The 17,422-nt window shown below is 40.4% G+C and overlaps 2 protein-coding genes across 3 annotated transcripts in view; one reads left to right on the plus strand and one right to left on the minus strand.

Annotated features, from left to right (window-relative positions):
- LOC6557418 (collagen alpha-1(XVIII) chain) overlaps positions 1 to 17,422 on the plus strand; it is a 53,950-nt gene that overhangs the window by 11,030 nt on the left and 25,498 nt on the right. For both annotated transcript variants that reach the window (XM_032736358.1, XM_032736363.1), the window contains exons 2-3: positions 2,052 to 2,156; positions 2,352 to 2,887. In XM_032736358.1, coding sequence (XP_032592249.1) covers positions 2,066 to 2,156; positions 2,352 to 2,887 — 627 coding nt within the window. In that variant the 5' untranslated portion in view covers positions 2,052 to 2,065. The remainder of the gene's footprint in view (positions 1 to 2,051; positions 2,157 to 2,351; positions 2,888 to 17,422) is intronic.
- Positions 15,676 to 16,637, minus strand: LOC6557437. Its single transcript, XM_001983748.3, has 2 exons — positions 16,269 to 16,637; positions 15,676 to 16,206 (listed from the first exon to the last, which is right to left on the minus strand). Exons 1-2 carry the CDS (start codon positions 16,515 to 16,517, stop codon positions 15,814 to 15,816), a joined length of 642 nt encoding a protein of 213 aa, XP_001983784.1. The 5' UTR covers positions 16,518 to 16,637; the 3' UTR covers positions 15,676 to 15,813.

A 17,422-nucleotide genomic window follows, 5' to 3' on the forward strand; every position in this document is an offset into this window, starting at 1 on the left:
TTACGTGCGATCCATCCTAAAACATTTGCCCTGCCTCGCATCTGAGCTGTTCGACAGCGCTGCTGTTGTTGGCAATTTTGGGTGCCAAAAGACATATGCATGCCTGGGCGGTATTTGACTGTGCATTGCATAAAAGTTGCCTCATTATCTGTGACTAATCCAAGTTTAGAACTCTTTAAGAGTTGGTGGTGCCTGCTTACAACAGACTCGCACAAAAGCCGCTTAAAATTCATAGACTGTTTGGCTGGCAAGTGTCGAATTTACGAGCTTCTATCATTTGTTTCGCGCTCCTTCGACTTGATCTATTTTAGATATACATTTATTGTCATATTATGTTTGTCCAAAGATGAAAACATAGCAATTAAGTCGAAAGTTTAGAACTCTGCTATTTAATTACATTCTATGTTTTAAATGAACAAACTTGGTATGCTTTACATATTTATGTAGTTTAAGATATTAAGATGTTAATAAAAAACCTTAATAAATACGTATACGCAATTCAATAACTGAATGTAGGTCGGTACTAATAATTAACGTATTTACTTGAACGGCTTCAGATTACGATGTTGCTTGTCATTTTATTTTATTTTGACTTTTTGTTTGAGTTGTCAATTAAACACATTTGACAATTTTTGGAATACAAGTCAATTTGATCATTATTCACTGTCAACACATCTGAATTTGGGCGAACACTCACGAAATTGGCATCAGCTGAATGTTATCAAATAAATGTGTGCTTAATTAATAGAATAAAACACTTTTACTTCATGCTCCTCACAATTGAAAGTCATTTGCATAGACAAACGCAATATGTGTGAAAGTGAATTCGCCTCTCCACCCAGCCCCTCCATCACCTCCCCCAATCCATTGAACACAACCCGTTGTCAGTTATTCATGCGTGTTCAGCATAGTATTCATTTGGTGAGTGGGTATTCATGCGTATAAGTGAATAGTGCTTATGTATTGCTCTTGTTCTCGTCATGTAAACTTGATAAATATTAATTGTTTGCCTGAATCCAGAGACAATTTGAGGTCAGCAACAAGCTTATGTATGCTTAAAGAGTTTTATTGTGTGTGTGTGTGTGTGTGTGTGTGTGTGTGTGTGTGTGTGTGTGAAATGATGTACATTAATTCGATTCGATAATGGGCCTGAATTAAGTAAGTAGCAAAAGCATGCTTGGAGTGTGTTGACAATTTCAATTTGAATATCAGCAGCTGGAATATGTAATTACCAAAATGTGCCCAGCCCAATAAAATGATTTATTAAGTTTGGTGCACAAGTACACTTTTATTTCGACACAATGTTGACAAATTCAGTTTATGGGCAATTTGTTGCTTGATCTTCTGACATTTTGATTATTTTTCATTTTTATTTTCATGAACTCTTCACTCTGGGCGGGTCCTAACAACTTGTTTGCTTATCTTAGCACAAGGTATAAATAAAATCTGACGAATCCGGCCATCCATCAGCAGTACATCGAATAGTGATTACTCTCGGCATAGGCTTGAGTGCCACTCATATATACATCTAGATATATGTATGGAAGTTGATGTTTTGTTCTTGTTTTATTGTTCGCCTCACACAATTTTGTAAACGACCACAAAATTGTGTGGCTTCCAGCTTGAGTCCTCCTTTTGTCAACGGGGGGTGATTGTGGTGCATGTCGATGGGCTGTGCCACAGGTGTGGTTGACAATGAGGCACCACCCTGCAACGCCCACCCACAATTTGTAATTGCATGTGCAGTCTGCAGATTTGCAGACCGTCCGCTCAGCACGTGACTTGTTTGGGCCGCTTCCCCGCGGGTTAACGGGGTCTCGTATTACCAATGATTGCCGGTGATAGATAAAGTGTCTGCGGTTGCTTAAACTTACCTCAGTGGTAGGCAGGTAAATTAGACACGGTATGGTTTTTGGGATGCCTACAATAGACTTAAACTGTCCCTTGTGAAAAATCATATTGATTTTGTAATATTTATTATATAACATAATTGCTCACATAAGTCAAAAATAAATGTTGTAATCGATATAATTCTTTTTTTCCTTTTGCAGTATTCTAGTCCAAAATGCGTTGCATTCTGCTCATCGTTTGGCTGGTTTTGCCGTATTTAGCTCCGGTTCTGGGTGCCCTTGAATTTGTGGGCCAAGGCATTAAAGGTGAGTATCAAGCACAAGAAAGTTGAGTAAAATCGTTGCATGCTTTTAGGCTGGTATTAATAATACTCGGGCCGAGTTTTAGTAGAGCATACCTTTAGGGTTGTGAATAATATAATCGCACTAATGTAAATGGGGGTAGATATTTACTTTCTCTAATTCAATCTTTTTTTGTTCAATATTTCACATTCCTCACAGATGCACTGGGTGAATATATGCTGACGGACATAATGACCGATGCGAACACAGGCATTGAGTTTGCGGACGGCGAGGATGGTTTTCCGGCCTTCAAGTTTCTGTCCACAGCCGATGTGAAATCGCCGTATCAAATGTTGCTGCCCGAGAAACTGTACGAGTTTGCCATATTAATCACTTATCGCCAGGGCTCCCTCAAGGGTGGCTATCTATTCAGCGTGGTGAATCCACTGGACACTGTCGTGCAGCTGGGCGTCCATCTGTCGCCGGTGGTGAAGAACAGTTACAATGTGACACTGGTCTACGCACTGCCCGATCACAGTCCGGGACGCAAGCTGGCCAGCTTTGCGGTTGACCATGTGACGGACAAATGGAACTCGATTGCATTCCAGGTGTACAACGACAAGGTGGTCTTCTACTACGACTGCAAGGTGCGCAACACGACGGCTGTGGTTCGAGATCCCTTTGTACTCGCCTTTGAGTCCGCATCCACTTTGTACATTGGCCAGGCTGGCTCTATAATCGGTGGCCATTTTGAGGTGAGTTCAAACGGCGCCCAATTTGACGCACTTTTCTTTCATTTGTTTCATAATAATTATTGTAGCAGATGCAAAAGGGCAGCACACATGTCTACCTATTACTGTTAGTCAATTTATTTTGGGGTATTTTTAAAAAGGCGGCACATCAGAAGCAAAACAAAAACCATCTGCTGCACTTAAATTTGTACTTGAATTCTTGTGCAATGCTGTAAATGTAAAAGTACTCGTAAAAGTACTCAGCAAGTGCCTGCTTGAACCTGTGTTGAAATAGCTTTCAGCAAGAGCTTTTCAACACACCTAGGTAATTTCAACACGGCGCCACTTTAACACGAAGCGGACATATTTGGCAGCTTACATTTCGTTTCACTCAGTGTTCGCTGTTTCGCTCAACTGGAAAGAACTCATACGCAGATTTCACTCAAGGCTCTCTCTCTCTCTCTTTTTCTCTCTCTCACTCTGTGTGTGCTTTATTCAGCGCTCGTTGAGGACGAAGTGCTTTTGTATTGTCTGAGGCACACGACTTCTGTGTGTGTGTGTGTATGTCGTCCTTTGGTGTGCTCCATGTTGCTGCTGTGATTTTGGCTTACGTTTTGGGCCTGGCCGAGACGAGTGCGTTTACCTTTTCAGTCGCGTTCGGTGCCGCAAACAGTTAACATGTGCGTACGGCTGAGTCGAAGCTGTTGCATTTTTTACACACGGCCACAGACAGAACCACAGTCAGAGCCACGCTGAAATCGCGCCCCAAGCTCGGTTCGCTCGGTCCGAGTCCTGTCTCTCGTACCTCGTCCTCATCCTCGGCTGCAGTAGTTCGTTGCCGTTCCGTGTGCGTGTGTTGGTGTGTGTGTGTGAGCCAAAGTCAGGCGTAAATGAAGCCATTGTGCGAGTTTAGCCGCAGAAAAGAAACGAAAGTGATTTATGCCTAAATGAAGTATGTATTTGTTTGCGTAATATGTCTACGTGAAACACAAACAACCCAAACAACCCAAACCCAAAACAAAGTCGAGTCAATTAAAATTCAATTATGCGCTCAAAGATGAAGGCAAGATGGCGCAAACGTTTGAAATTGCGACCACACACTTAGCTACCAATAATTTGATATTGGTAGTTGTCCAGCAACCAGCGACCAGCAACCACCAGCAAACAGCAACCACCTACAACCATATCAAAGCTGAACATATCACAGCATATCAATGAGCAATATTCGTGCCGGTGATTGTTGTTCTTGTTCCACATTGTTGTTCTTGTTGCATATCGCGTGCAGTTAACTAAACAGATTTTGTGCAAAAATTAATAAGCGTAATTGTCGAGTATTACCCATAGCCAAGCAAATTGCAAACAAATCCCCAACCAACACGCCTCCACCAGGCCCGGGTTACTACTACAACAAAAAAAAAAGAAGGAGAACGTCGCGTAAAAAACCAAACAGTGGACAAAAAAACAAGGAAATAGGAAAACAAATTTGTGTTTGCACGCTGAGCAAATATTTGCAATTAGTTTGGCAGGCTCGCAGCTGTCGTCCAGTTTGTTGCCGTTGTTCGTTGCCATCGTCGTCGTCGTCGTCGTCGTTGTTGTTGTTATTATTGTTATATATATAGTAGATGTTGTTGTTGCGGTGCTCATTGTCCTACGTGTGTCCAGTTCGCGTCTGTCATATCAAAAGTATCAAATTTGAACTGCCATCGTCGTCGTCGTCGTCGTCGCCGGGTTTTGTGCAAAAACTTTCGTGTGGACCAAAAGTAGGAACCAAAAAAGAAAAAAAAGAAGGAAATAGTTCAAGTTGAAGATGAGAAATTTAAATCGCACTGCCAACTGCCAACTAGCCAGCGAAAATCTATAGTGAGTTTTGTTCAAATGAAAATCAATCAATTGCACAACGCGCCACAAAATGCATGTGGTGTGAACGCGAAAATTAATTGCGCTCAGCGGGAGCCAACCCTTAACAATTGCTAGTTGCCGCAACTGTTGAACACAGATACGAATACGGTTTGTTGGTTTTTTTTCTTTTTTTTTTTTGGCTGCCTCTCTTCGATTAAAAACAAATAAAATACGCTGTCATTTGTAATTACAAATTGGTTCGAACAAGTGCATTACTTCAACGATGCGAGCATTTAATAAACAAAAATAAAAATAAACAAAAAAATAATAAAAATAAAAAAAAACACAATAACAATTTGTAATTAAATTATCTGTGATTTTGTCAACATATTCAATATTATCAACATACATATTTATTCGACGTTCATATCGTGTCAGACTCAACTTTAAGGTAAATACATATGCATATACACATATAGAATATATGTATTTGCTATATGCTATATGTGGTATATAGTTAGCTCAGCTCAGCTGGCATTACCAGTACAATATGCTGGCCGTACACACAAATGGTTTGAATGTCGCAGGCTGTTGCCTATCAAATTGAGCATTGGCTGCGCATAAATTATGACAAGCCTAGTGGATGGGAAGAGGGGGGCGGTAGGGAGAGGGAAAGGGAGAGGGAGAGGCAGAAGGATATGTGGAGGCAGCGGCTTCCTGGATGGCTTGAGCCTTATTCGCGTTGGCCCAAATCAAAGGCAAACTCATTATGGCAACGCAATGCTGCAGCAACAACAACCATGAACGAATAACACACGCACACATGCACACACACACACACACACTTACAGACATCTATCACACACACACTCCAATCCACGCATATGCATATTAAAGTAGCTCTGTGCTATTTATGTGTGCGTATGTGTAATATTGTGTATACGTAGCATTTTTTTGTGCTCGCTCGCAACGCTTTTGTCTTAACCGTTTTGGCCTCTGGGCAAACGAATATATGTGCGCTTTATTTATTAAATAAAAGGCCTTTTAAATGTCTGCACTGAAACAAAAGAACCTACACATACTCTGACCTCTGGCATCAGATATACGTATGTGCACATTTACGTGTATACGGTTAAAAGACGCACAAAGGCGCGAGTCAAGCTATTGATGACATCACGTCCCTCTAGCGCTGGTTATGCATTAAGGACATGACTGAGTAATTTCTCGACCAAACACAACTACTTATGCCAGTGACGCGGCCTTCAATTTTCCACTCGTGTCAATTTTTGGAAAATGTTCAGCTTTTGGTGCGCAGTCAGTGCGTGCATTTAATTAAATGATATTACGTATACGACAGACAATATAAATAACAATAACAATAACACAAACAACAACCTCAAAACTTAAATAGTTGAAATACATATTTTTTGAGGTGGGTGAGGGTGGCATATTACGCCAGTTTGTGTTAAAGACAGGCAGCAAGCATGAATAGTCATGAATTTCGTAGTTGAATATTGCGTGGCACCAACTCTGTGTGTTTGCATATGCATATTTATAAATATATATATATATATATATATATATGTGTGTGTGTGTGTGACGTACATTCAAATATCACAATTTGATTGTGTATTTTGTTGTTGCTGCTGTTGTTGCTGTTGTTAACAACGTTGGCTTACATGACTGCCCACAAAATGAGCTTTATTTTGCCGTAATATGTAATTTTGATTCGCAAATTTATCAATTTATCATCATAATACAATATTTTGACCCATTATGTTGACACAATTTAAAATTCAATTTAAAATGTTTATTTACATATCCCAGCCAAATTGTTATCAGCCATCACCCCCCCCCCCCCAAATGAGTTGTTTTCTGTGTTTGCCACGATTGTGTAATGGAATTAGATTTAACTAAGCCATTGTCTATTATAAATACTACTTAAATATATGCAATTTTACTGATTTATTAGTAATATGTAAATCGAAATAGTTGTCATCTTCAATTCAATGCAAGTATGATTTGTGTTGATTGCAATTTTCCAAATGACTTCAGCAAGTTCTTAATATTTAGTCAGGCTACTTACGGTTTACATTTTCTCGTGTGATTTATTGCCATGGTTATATTTCTACCATCAAATCCTTAAACTTTAGATGGAGAATATAAAGAAAAGTTTTATATTATTTATTATTAATTTTTTAATTAAAATAGCTCGTTCAGCTCTTATATATATATATATATATATAACTAATTATTGCTTTGTTGCGACTTATTCCTAATCAAAGTTTATAAAGTGAAATATATAGTTTTTTAAATACATTTTTTCTGCTTTCGTTCTATATATAGGCGAGCATGATGAAGATATTTATACGGAAATTTGATATGCATTAATGTATCTTTTATTGCTGATAAGGATGCAGCTCGTTAAATTTAAATACGATTCGGGTTTTATGAGCAGCTGTGTGTTTTGTGAGCTATGCCAAAAAAGTACATTGCTGAAAAAATGAAAGCAGAAGCAAAAAAAAAAAAATGTATTCAACCCAATCCAAAAGTCAGTCAAGAAACTATTTTATGATTTTATAGCTGAGTCGATTGGGGCCTTTAAGCAAGGGAACTAGCAGCCCGAAGCCAGCCACCAATAAAGATAAATTATGCAAGCGTTGGACTTTAATTATACCACCAGTGAAGCGGGTAACGCCCCAAAACGCCCACTTGTTATATAGCCAGGGTACTGCGCTCGACTAGTTGGCTTCTTATTAATTTAACCAGCTCTTTATGTGCCCGCTGGAACGACCATACACACACGCACACACACACACACACACACACACACATGTGCACAGAGAGATTGTCGCATTCAGTCATATGTAGATTGGGGTTTGAGGCCAATTGTCAGACAGGAGCCAAAGGAGCTGCTATCGATCAAACTTGGGCAACTCTCAGTGAGAGTTGATATGAGGGGTTGACAGGGGGAGGGGGCGAGGGTCTTTAGACATTCCTTCTGGTGACATTTTATTGTGCTTGCTTCTTATTAGGGATGCATGTGTGACACATGCTTTGACCCCATCCCCTTAACCCTCTGCTGAGCTAGAACACATCAGTTAGTCATTGTTACTTGTGCTGTTTGAATCTAAATCTGACACACAAAGGCATGCCAAATGAAATTATCTAAAACGGCATTTTGCGTGTGCCAGTGTGTGTGTGTGTGTATGTGTATATGTGTGAGAGCTGCTTATTAAAAATAACATGTCAAAATGTAGAAAAGAAAAAACCGCACAGCGGATGAGTAGACATAAAATATACACACTCGTGTGTGTGTGTGTGTGTGTGTGTGTGTGTGAGTGAGTTAGGTTAGCCTTTTTAAACATGTCGCCCCATTATCTTCATTAGGCGCTAACGTTTTGGGCAACGAACCAAAACAAAAAGGGTCCTCTGCCACTTAGATGCCACTGTGCAGTATTATTATTATTATTATTATTTTTGGTTACATTTAGCATTCATTTTGGTTACCATGACAACTTCAAAAGTCATTACTCATTTCGGCGTACTTAATTTGCAAGAAGATACCAAATTTCTTATCGCCTACATTGGCCCCGCGGCCAATCGTATTTTTTTTTCGCTCGACTTTTTTTTTTTTTGGTTGTAGCACAAGTTTGCCCCTTTTTTCTTAAGGCAACCAAAAAAAAAAAAACAAAAAAAACGCAGTCCAAGTAGGTAATTTCATTAGGAAACTTGAGCTGTGTCAAACTTTAAGCTTAAACTGCTGCGGCAGTTCCTGCTCCCGTTCCTTGCTTGCAACCATAGAATTTTAATGCTGCGTGAAGAGAGCGCCAAGGCGGCAAAGGCAAAGGCAGTGGCAACACCAAAGGCAGTTCGAGTCCTGGGCGCATAAAAAAGTTTCCTTTTGGCTTTACTCTTTTTATTTTTTAGGGCACACAAAAAAGTTTGTTTTACACCACTGACTCAATAACTGGCTGCCATTTCAGAGTGCTGTTTGTGTTGCTGTGTGTGTTTGTGTGTGCAGGTGTGCAGGTGTGGGTGGCTGTGTGTGTTGCTGTCGGGTGTCAGGTGAGCGCGACTGTTTGGTTGGTCTGCTGGTAGACAGACACGATTATCGTAATTATGCGCTGAATGTAGCATACTTTTGTGAGCGCAGAGCCGCCTCTCGCTTAACTGCTCGCTGGATGCGTTTGTGTTTGTGTTTATGTGTGTGTGTGTTAAAGGATACTTTTGTGTATGGCTGTGTGTGTGTTTGTGTGTTTGTGTGTTGTGCGGCAACTTTTACCGCAATTATGTAGGTTGAAAAGTTGGCGCTCGTTTTTTATTTCATTTTTGGGCGTGCTTGCTCAAGGACACGCAGCAAGCAACAGCCTTACAGCCACCCACCCAGTCACCAACCAACCAACGCCACCACCACCCACCGCAGGCATGCGGCTTATGCCTTTATACGCTCTAAATAAAAGAGCCCAAGACATCTCTAGCAAGTGGCCAAAATCTAGGCAACGCATTTTCCGTTTATACTCTTACGCCATTGCCATGACGTGGCTATAATTCAATATTTTCGCAAATAAACTTGTTGGCAGCTTAACTTTTCATAAAGTTTTTCCTTTTTCATTTTCATTTTCGTCTTCTTTTTTTTTCCTTTCTTTTCTTCTGTTGTGTTTGCTTTTATTTTTGAAACGCCCCTTTTTTTGTGGCACAAATCGGTGAGAAAATGCTGACAGCAAAGCTGGCCAAAAGAGAGAAGCGAACAAAATTAAATAAAACGTGTTACGTTTGTAGCCTGAGTTGAGGCCGATATGGGCATTTTGAGAGGCGCGTGTGGCACACAAAACGCTTGGCAAGGTTAATACGTGCCACAAAAGCCATTAGGCAGCCTTCACTGGCGCCACAGGGAAACGCAGCAGCAACATCATACGCAGCAGCCAAAGCAGCAATAGCCCAGGGGTCAAATACATTCAAGCCACAAGCAAAATCATTCAAACCATTTGTGTGTGCGTTGGTCCTCAAGCCTAACAGCCACATCCAATTAATATGCCAATTCATACATCTTTTTATTCCAGGCAAATTTGTATGTGTGTATGTGTGTGTTCCCAGAGTTGATTACTTGTGCTTATATAGTGTGAAAAGTGTTTTGGCGCTGTGTGTGTGTGAAAAATTAAAAACATGGCAATGGTCATTTCAACGCGCGCGAAACTCGTGATAACCGCGCTAATACTCTTCTTCCTGCTCGGCATCGTGCTTGTGACGGGCTCGACCAAGGGTTGGTTCAACCCCAATCGTTTCAACGGCGAGCGTGTGGCAGCCAGGATACAGGTAACTAAACTACTACACCCAAAACCCATGCAACAAGTTTTGTCTCAGCTGGATCCACTTTTATTTTATTTTGTTTTTTTTTTTTGTTTTAATACTTGTTAATAAATTATAATTACGAGTATCTCGAAACAAAACATGTGCGGCTGCAACTACTTTATGAGGTTTTTCTAGTTCTACCTCTAATTCATAGCCATAGTCTAGGTTTAGCTGCTAAACTGTGTAATTTGTAATATGTAATGTATAATTTGTAATTTGTAATGTACATGCTTTATTCCCTGCTACCTACCACTTTAAATGCGAACAAAAAATATAGAGGGGCTGGAGGTGTGGTTCGCGGCTTATGCGACACCAACACGCACACACAAGTTCACACACACACAAGAGTTATAGAGAGAGAGAGGCAGGAGAGTTGTCCTGTTAAGACTTGCTTTTTAAATGAATACGCAGCCAAAGCGCTCAGCAAATACAAAATAAAATACAATGAATTCCTACACTACACGAAAGCAAATAAAGTTTATTGTGACAAATGTTTCATGACAGCCAACCATTTTCCTGCTGTCCTCATGTGTCATATGTGTGTGTGTATGTTTTAGGGTACGTGGTTTGGCTTGAACAGGTGAGTTAATGCCATGTCAGTGTGTGTGTGTGTGAGTAAAATGTATAAATTAAAAAACAACCATTGTAATTATCAGAAAACATTAGAAGCGCTTATCGCTCTCTGCCCTGTGACACAAGATAAATTGACCAAAACTGACAACGGTTCAGCACAAAAAAAAAACCTTGGAATTCACAGTGCCAACTGCAAGGTACACTGTCCCAAAAAAATGCTCATAAAACTTGCATAATGGGCTATAAATATTGTTAGCTAATTGTTTTATACTACGCTGAAAATGATTTTTCTTTTACGCAGCTTGGAAAATAAAACAATAAAACTTAAATTGTTTCTTTTTCAAATGCGCAATTTATCTTTGTAATATATTTTATTTTAATTGAAACTTAATAAATCTAAATGGAATTTTAGAAACTTTTTATCCGAAAAATACGTTTGCTGACTTTAGCTTTTAAATAGCAAGTGAAATGGATTTTCTAAGCATACCATAGCTATAAAACACAATGCATAAAAATATAGAAACTCGTTAGGTTTAATAGTGTTCAAAAGAATCCCAGTTAACCAAAAATACTCATTAGGCCTTTGGGAACAGAGCATGGTCGACTTGTAAATGTGTTCGGGTTAAGTTTTGTACACGGGGCGAATGCGTAATATGACCTTTCAACTGTTTTGCGGAATCTGATTAGTATCTGTGTCTCCTTTTATGTGTGGAGTGTGGACTGTGTGCGGATTAACAGGTGGGCTAAAGTTACATACAAAAGCTCACTCAAGTGGTATTTTAATGGCCTCGCATCGGTGCGGAATGTGAGTGTACGTGTGTGTGTATATATGTGTGTATGACTATGTTTGTGTGTGTGTAGACCAAATTTAAGCCAACCATATACGAAATTTGATACTGCAGCAGATTTTGCATCGCAAGGGTGCAATTAAAATTGAAAATTATATGCATAAAAGTCAGAGAAGTAAACCTGATATTTCTGTGACTTCAATAGCCCCAAAGCATATCTCTTTCAATCAGTATTTAGTTTAATATTAAAGCATAAGAGTTGAGATATGCCAGTTAAGAAATATTGTTTGCCATACATAATTCTTATTTGCATACGAATACTTAATACTATGCTCTACTCTGGTATGGACGCCTCCCATTGTCGACACCATTTGTGACAGGTAACAAGGAGTAGAATCAACGCCGTCGCGTCGTCTGCTAATACCTGCATAATTGTTGTGCTAATTCTCGGCCATCACGCCCCGTTAATGTTTCTATTGACACCCAAAATGGAAGCGGGTGCGGTTGCCACAGACCGTTCATTTAGGTAGTTACAGTAAACTACAACTGGCTGAGTTTGTGTGTGTGCAGTGCTTTGACATTGTTTACGCTTATTTATTTGCTTGGCTCGCCTTCAGCTGCCAGCAACGTCGTCTGCATAGTGATTAAACTAATTTAATGCAGCTACAAACCACAACAGCGTCAACAACAACAAGAACAACAACAATACCAGCAACAACAGCCAGGTGGCAATAAAAAACCATTTAAAACATTCAAAGTGTCGCATGAGAAAGGACATCCAAATCGTAGCCGTAAACGGGCTGACTTCGATAAAGCTACCTTTTTGCCCATGCTGACGACTCGATCCGGTTTTAGCCAAGTTAAGCAAAATATAAAAAAGCAACGTAGGAAAACGAAACAAAGTTTAGCAATAAAAATCTAAATAAAAGTCGGAGTACTGCCAGCGACACGGCGCGGCTGCTAATAAAGTCATTTCTGCATGCTGTCGCCTGGCCGTGCCCCTTGCGCCTCTTGTGCCCCTTGACCCCTCCCCGCCCCCCCAACAGCCTGCCCCCAATTGGCACGCTAACAGCAAGTTCATTAGCAGCAGCTAACATTACAAAAGCTTCAGCATGTAGTTGCTGTTGTTATTGTTCTTGTTGCCCTTAGTTTTTCGCACACAGCCGCTGTTAATTATGAGTGAAACTCGAGGCGAAAGCGCCGCGAGGCGTCTGCACGGCAAACTGGAAACTAGGGGATGGCAGACAGCGTGCCAGGATCGGGGATGAAAATGGGAGGTGGTTGCTAACGTACTGCGTCTCCTACCGGTAATTTATAAAAGTTACACGTAGATTGACAGGCAATTTGTTATTGTATTATATTGAGGCGGTTATTTGGACGCCTCAACTGACTCTATTCACTGAGTGTAAATGTTGAAACGTGTGTTAATATGTGTGCTAGTGTGTGTTGGTGTGTGCTAGTGTGTGTTGGTGTGTGCTAGTGTGTGTTGGTGTGTGTTGGTGCTTGTGTGTTATATGGTCTGTGGTTTATCTAACTACTATTACACGTTACACACGGTTACGCTGTGACTGTTACAGTAAAACAACAAAAACATGAACATTGCCGTTGCGTATTAATTAGTGCCCAATTAACTAAAAGCGAATTTTATCCGAAAGCCAATTATTTTTAAATGCATTTAACTTGGCCCATTGAATTAGAGTTGGGGCGCCTGATGTAAGCACTTCAACTCATGTACAACACCTATTGACCGTTATTTGCCTGTGAGCGGATGCAGGTGTTGCACATTTTGTAGGACATGGGCCATTCCGTTGATTATTGAATCTAATTGCTCTTGGGAGCATGCCACAATTCTTACGCATGTGAGTAAAACAAAGCTGTACGGTCAAATCCCCTGTTTTGTTATGCCCATATCCAATGAGGTGCGTGTTTCATAAAGTGGACACTGTCACGCAACTCCTGAATGTGCCTCAATCAGTTTAGGTCAGGAACATGGCCATAAACCATGCACAAATGCAAGCGGATATGGCTGCAACTATAAAATCATAATCAAATTAAAACAAACACGTTGATTTCAACGTCCAAAGTGATATAATTAAATTGCATTTTTAATTTGAAATCTAATAATAATAAATCTTTTCTTGTTTTTATATTTATAAATTTTGATAGAGTTTTTGATATTTTTGCTAATCAATTTTGTTAAGCTATATTTTTGGCTATAAATAAAGAATTTATTATCAAAGCTATTGAATAATTTTTGCGCTTTGCCGCAGAGTACCTCAAAGCCGAGCACGCATAAGTAGGTCATACTTATTTTTACTACAGTTTATTTATACTTCGACTGCTATATTTGTTGTTGATTTTACAATGAAATATTTTTTTCAGCACGTTCTTAAGACTGATATATTTCGATACCCTATCGATATGCGGTGTTTGTTAGCAGAAAATTGTATTTTTACAAATTGAAAGGCGGAGGGGGTAAATAAAAAGTAACGTCATCGTGATAAGTAGCATCCTCTGCTGTGGGGATTGTAACAAAGTATTAGTATGTTACGCAATCTCCCTGCTATCCGCTACCTGCTCCCTGATCCACGCTCGCTCTATTATATAACTGACACACAGACAGTTATATGGAAACTCTCGGCGCTCGGCTCTCAGCTCTCGGCTGAGCAATAAAAAACTCAAGAAAACACATTCCATTTAGATTTGCAAACGGAATTCGCTAGTCATATATTTATGAATGTCTGTATGTGGAAGTCGCAACTCGCCGACTACTCCCGCAGCTGGCAATAAATAATCAAAGTATCAAAACAACAAGGCCAGCAAGGAGGATGGCCAAAGTAAAGAGTTGGCCCCAGAAGTAAACAGAAGCCACAAAGTAACTTTGGCATGTTGTAAGTAGCAAGTTGCAAGCAGAAAGTAGCAAGTAGCAAGTAGCTGGCACCAATCTTCAATATTCCAACTCGTGCCCACACATATTTGTGACTAAGCATATGAAAAACTATCTTACGTTACGCTTATGATAATATTTTATTAAAGCAATGGCAATGGCAATGGCATTGGCAATGGCACTTTGGGAGTGAATAAGTTACACCCTTCAGCATACACCTACCTACTATCTGAACCAAGTCGACACGCCCTGCCAACCATTCATCCATTATATATTTATTGTGATACGAGCGAACCAACTTGACGTGCCAGCCCCTATCTGCACCCTCTACCCCTACTTCTATCTCTACCAACCCTTGGCTGATATGCCTTGCGGTCACAGCGGTTGCCAGCCGCCCCATTGAAGCCCCACTTGATGTCGTAGATAGAACAACTTTCGCACAAGAAGATGCGCTGACTTCTGTGGCCTTTGATAGTGATAGGCACAAACAAAGTTCTTGTCAGTTATTTGAACGAAACTTGTTGCATTGACTGCCCAACTTTGAGCGCAAGTTGCGTTGTCGATTTGCCACACACAGTGAGCTGCATGTCACAGATAAGACACAGAAGGTTGCAACTGAACTTTTGTGCTGCTGAGTTCATTGGTTATTTTTGCAAATTGGATTGAGCCCGAAGCAGTAGCAAGCAGCAACCCCAACTGAAGCTGGCCACAACATAAATAGCACTGATTTGCTCTCACAAATGCGAACGGGACTTGTCACCAACTGCGAGCAATTTTCCTACTATAAGCGACTTGTGTTTATTTCGGAGAATGACTGCAAGTGCGACTTGCTGGCAACCCCAAAAGTTAAGCTCACCCAACCATAGAACCCATTTGTTTATTATGAAAATACAGACAGATAGGGGGATACACTTTAAAAAAAATATGATTCTTCATTTACAAATTCAAAGGAGGTTTTTTTTCTTGGCCAAGCATGTAAATATCTAAAACTTACGACTTTTCATTCTGCAGTTAAATACATTTGAAAAGCAAACATATTTTTTGGCTGAGTGTAGGAAGCGGCGGCTGTGCTAGATGTGTGCTTTGGTACTGTCCACAAAAACCTTAAACTGATGACACACTTCACGTGGAGGTTTTCGCCTGTGGCTCTTTGGCTCCTCTGCCGCTACCGTTTCAGAGCTGCATTTCCGCCTGACTGGCGCTGGTGCTCGAAGCAACTGGCTGCCTAGCAAAAACGAAGAGTGTTGAGCAGAATATATGTCAGAAGTGTGTCATCGAGGCGGGCGGCACAGCCCTAGCCATGTTGTACTTAACGTTTTAAAACTGTGCTCTGTACATGGCACACACTATATTGAGTTTGAAGTATAAAAAGCTTTTCTGGATATTCCCAATACACCAACGGGTTGGACTTTTTATTACAGCCCAGTGAAATGTGCCAGCTTGTATGTGTTGGTTTGTGTTAGTCGTGTAAAATGTAAATAACAAAGGAACTATTTTTTGATGGCTTTTTTCTAAACGGATGTTTCGTTAGGTGACGTGGCGCCAGCAGCAGCCGCAGCATCCTTCTCATTTAAATCCCATTTGACTTCGACTAAAGCGCAAAAGTCCTCAATCATACTCTTCAAACGAGTCATGCGCATTTGTAGTGTTGTGAAGATGATCTCATCGATTATCTTTAGGATTGTGTGATCCTCGATGTTCTTGGTTTTTATAATTTTGTGATGTAAACGATTGCGTGGGTAGAACTGCATTTTGCAGTAAGAATAGCATTTCTCGGCATACGAAACTAAAGGGCCTAATTTTTCCGATGGTTCCGATTCGTTTAAGTCCTGGAACTTGGCCTGTATTACTTGCAGCTCCTCGGTCAAGCAAATGAGAGCATTCCGTGTGAGGCTCATGAAATCCTGCGAAGTAAAAGCATCCAATATTATTTAACAGAATGAATCAGTAAACAGGTACAACTCACATTCATTTCAGACATGTAATGTATTGGTGAATAGATCCGGCATTCTGGCCACCAATATCCCTCGGTCTCAATGCCATTCGCTGTCGGGGCTTCGGAACTCATGCGTGTCGTGACTATTTTCTGCAGCATTTCAATACGTGGCTTCATTAGCTTCTCGATGTCGCTGTGCAGCTCGGTATTAACGTGGAACGGGACTTGCTTCGTAACGCTCTCCTCGGTCTGGTCACTTTGGTTGTTAGTCGCAGACATGATAAGCCAAACACAAAATGTAATATTCCAATTTATATAAAATTGTAATCTAGTCAGACGAGTCGATAGATTTGAAGTAAATTGTTGTTCGACTTTGAAATATCAGAGTTTTACTTTTGGCAAAAGAAAAAAACAATCCAAAATATTCCTTCAGCTTCAGTCAGACGAGTCGATAGAACTGAAATTAATTGTTGTTCGAACTCAGAATATCAGAGTTTGACTTTTGGCTCATGGGTAACTTGAAAAGAAAACAATCCAAAATATTCGTTCAGCTGGATGATTGTGTATACGCAGCATTGCACGAGTATATTTGAATTCAACACACGCACAGGCCTCTAATGCGTGGATAACGTGTTGGTTTATGCAAAATGCAATGTAAAGTGTGCGCTTTGTGTTTATGTATGTGTATATGTGTATATATGTGTGTGTGTGTGTGTGTGCTTTGCTTGCTTTAAACTAATTGTTGCTGACGCTTTTACCAAATGCTCGACGCCATTGTTGCAGTTCCGTTTCTGTTACTATTTTTTTTTGTTGACTAGCATAATCCTCCTACCGAGTCTTCTATAAAGTGTATGTGTGTGTGTCTGTGTGTGCATTGTTTGTGTTTCAGCCACAAAAAAAAAGAAAAAAAAACAAAAAGAAAAAGGGAAAACCTGCAGCTTGTCGGGATGAGCACAGATGCACAGACAGAGATGTAGAGAGGCAGAGCAGTTGGTGACAGTTCTGTCAGCCTGTCGGGCCAGTCGAGCCTCAGTGGGGCAGGGCTGCAGCAGCTGTTTGTGGTGGAAGAGTGTGGAGGGGGCCGGTGTAAGGGAAGGGGAGGAGGGGGGGTGCTGCAAGCAAATATGTTGGCGTAACAACTTTCGAGATTTGTGTCAGCTCGTTTGAGAATTAGTCGTAGGTTT

The sequence above is a fragment of the Drosophila grimshawi genome, unplaced genomic scaffold, assembly GCF_018153295.1.
Source record: "Drosophila grimshawi isolate 15287-2541.00 unplaced genomic scaffold, ASM1815329v1 contig_44, whole genome shotgun sequence".
Taxonomy (NCBI): Eukaryota; Metazoa; Arthropoda; class Insecta; order Diptera; family Drosophilidae; genus Drosophila; species Drosophila grimshawi.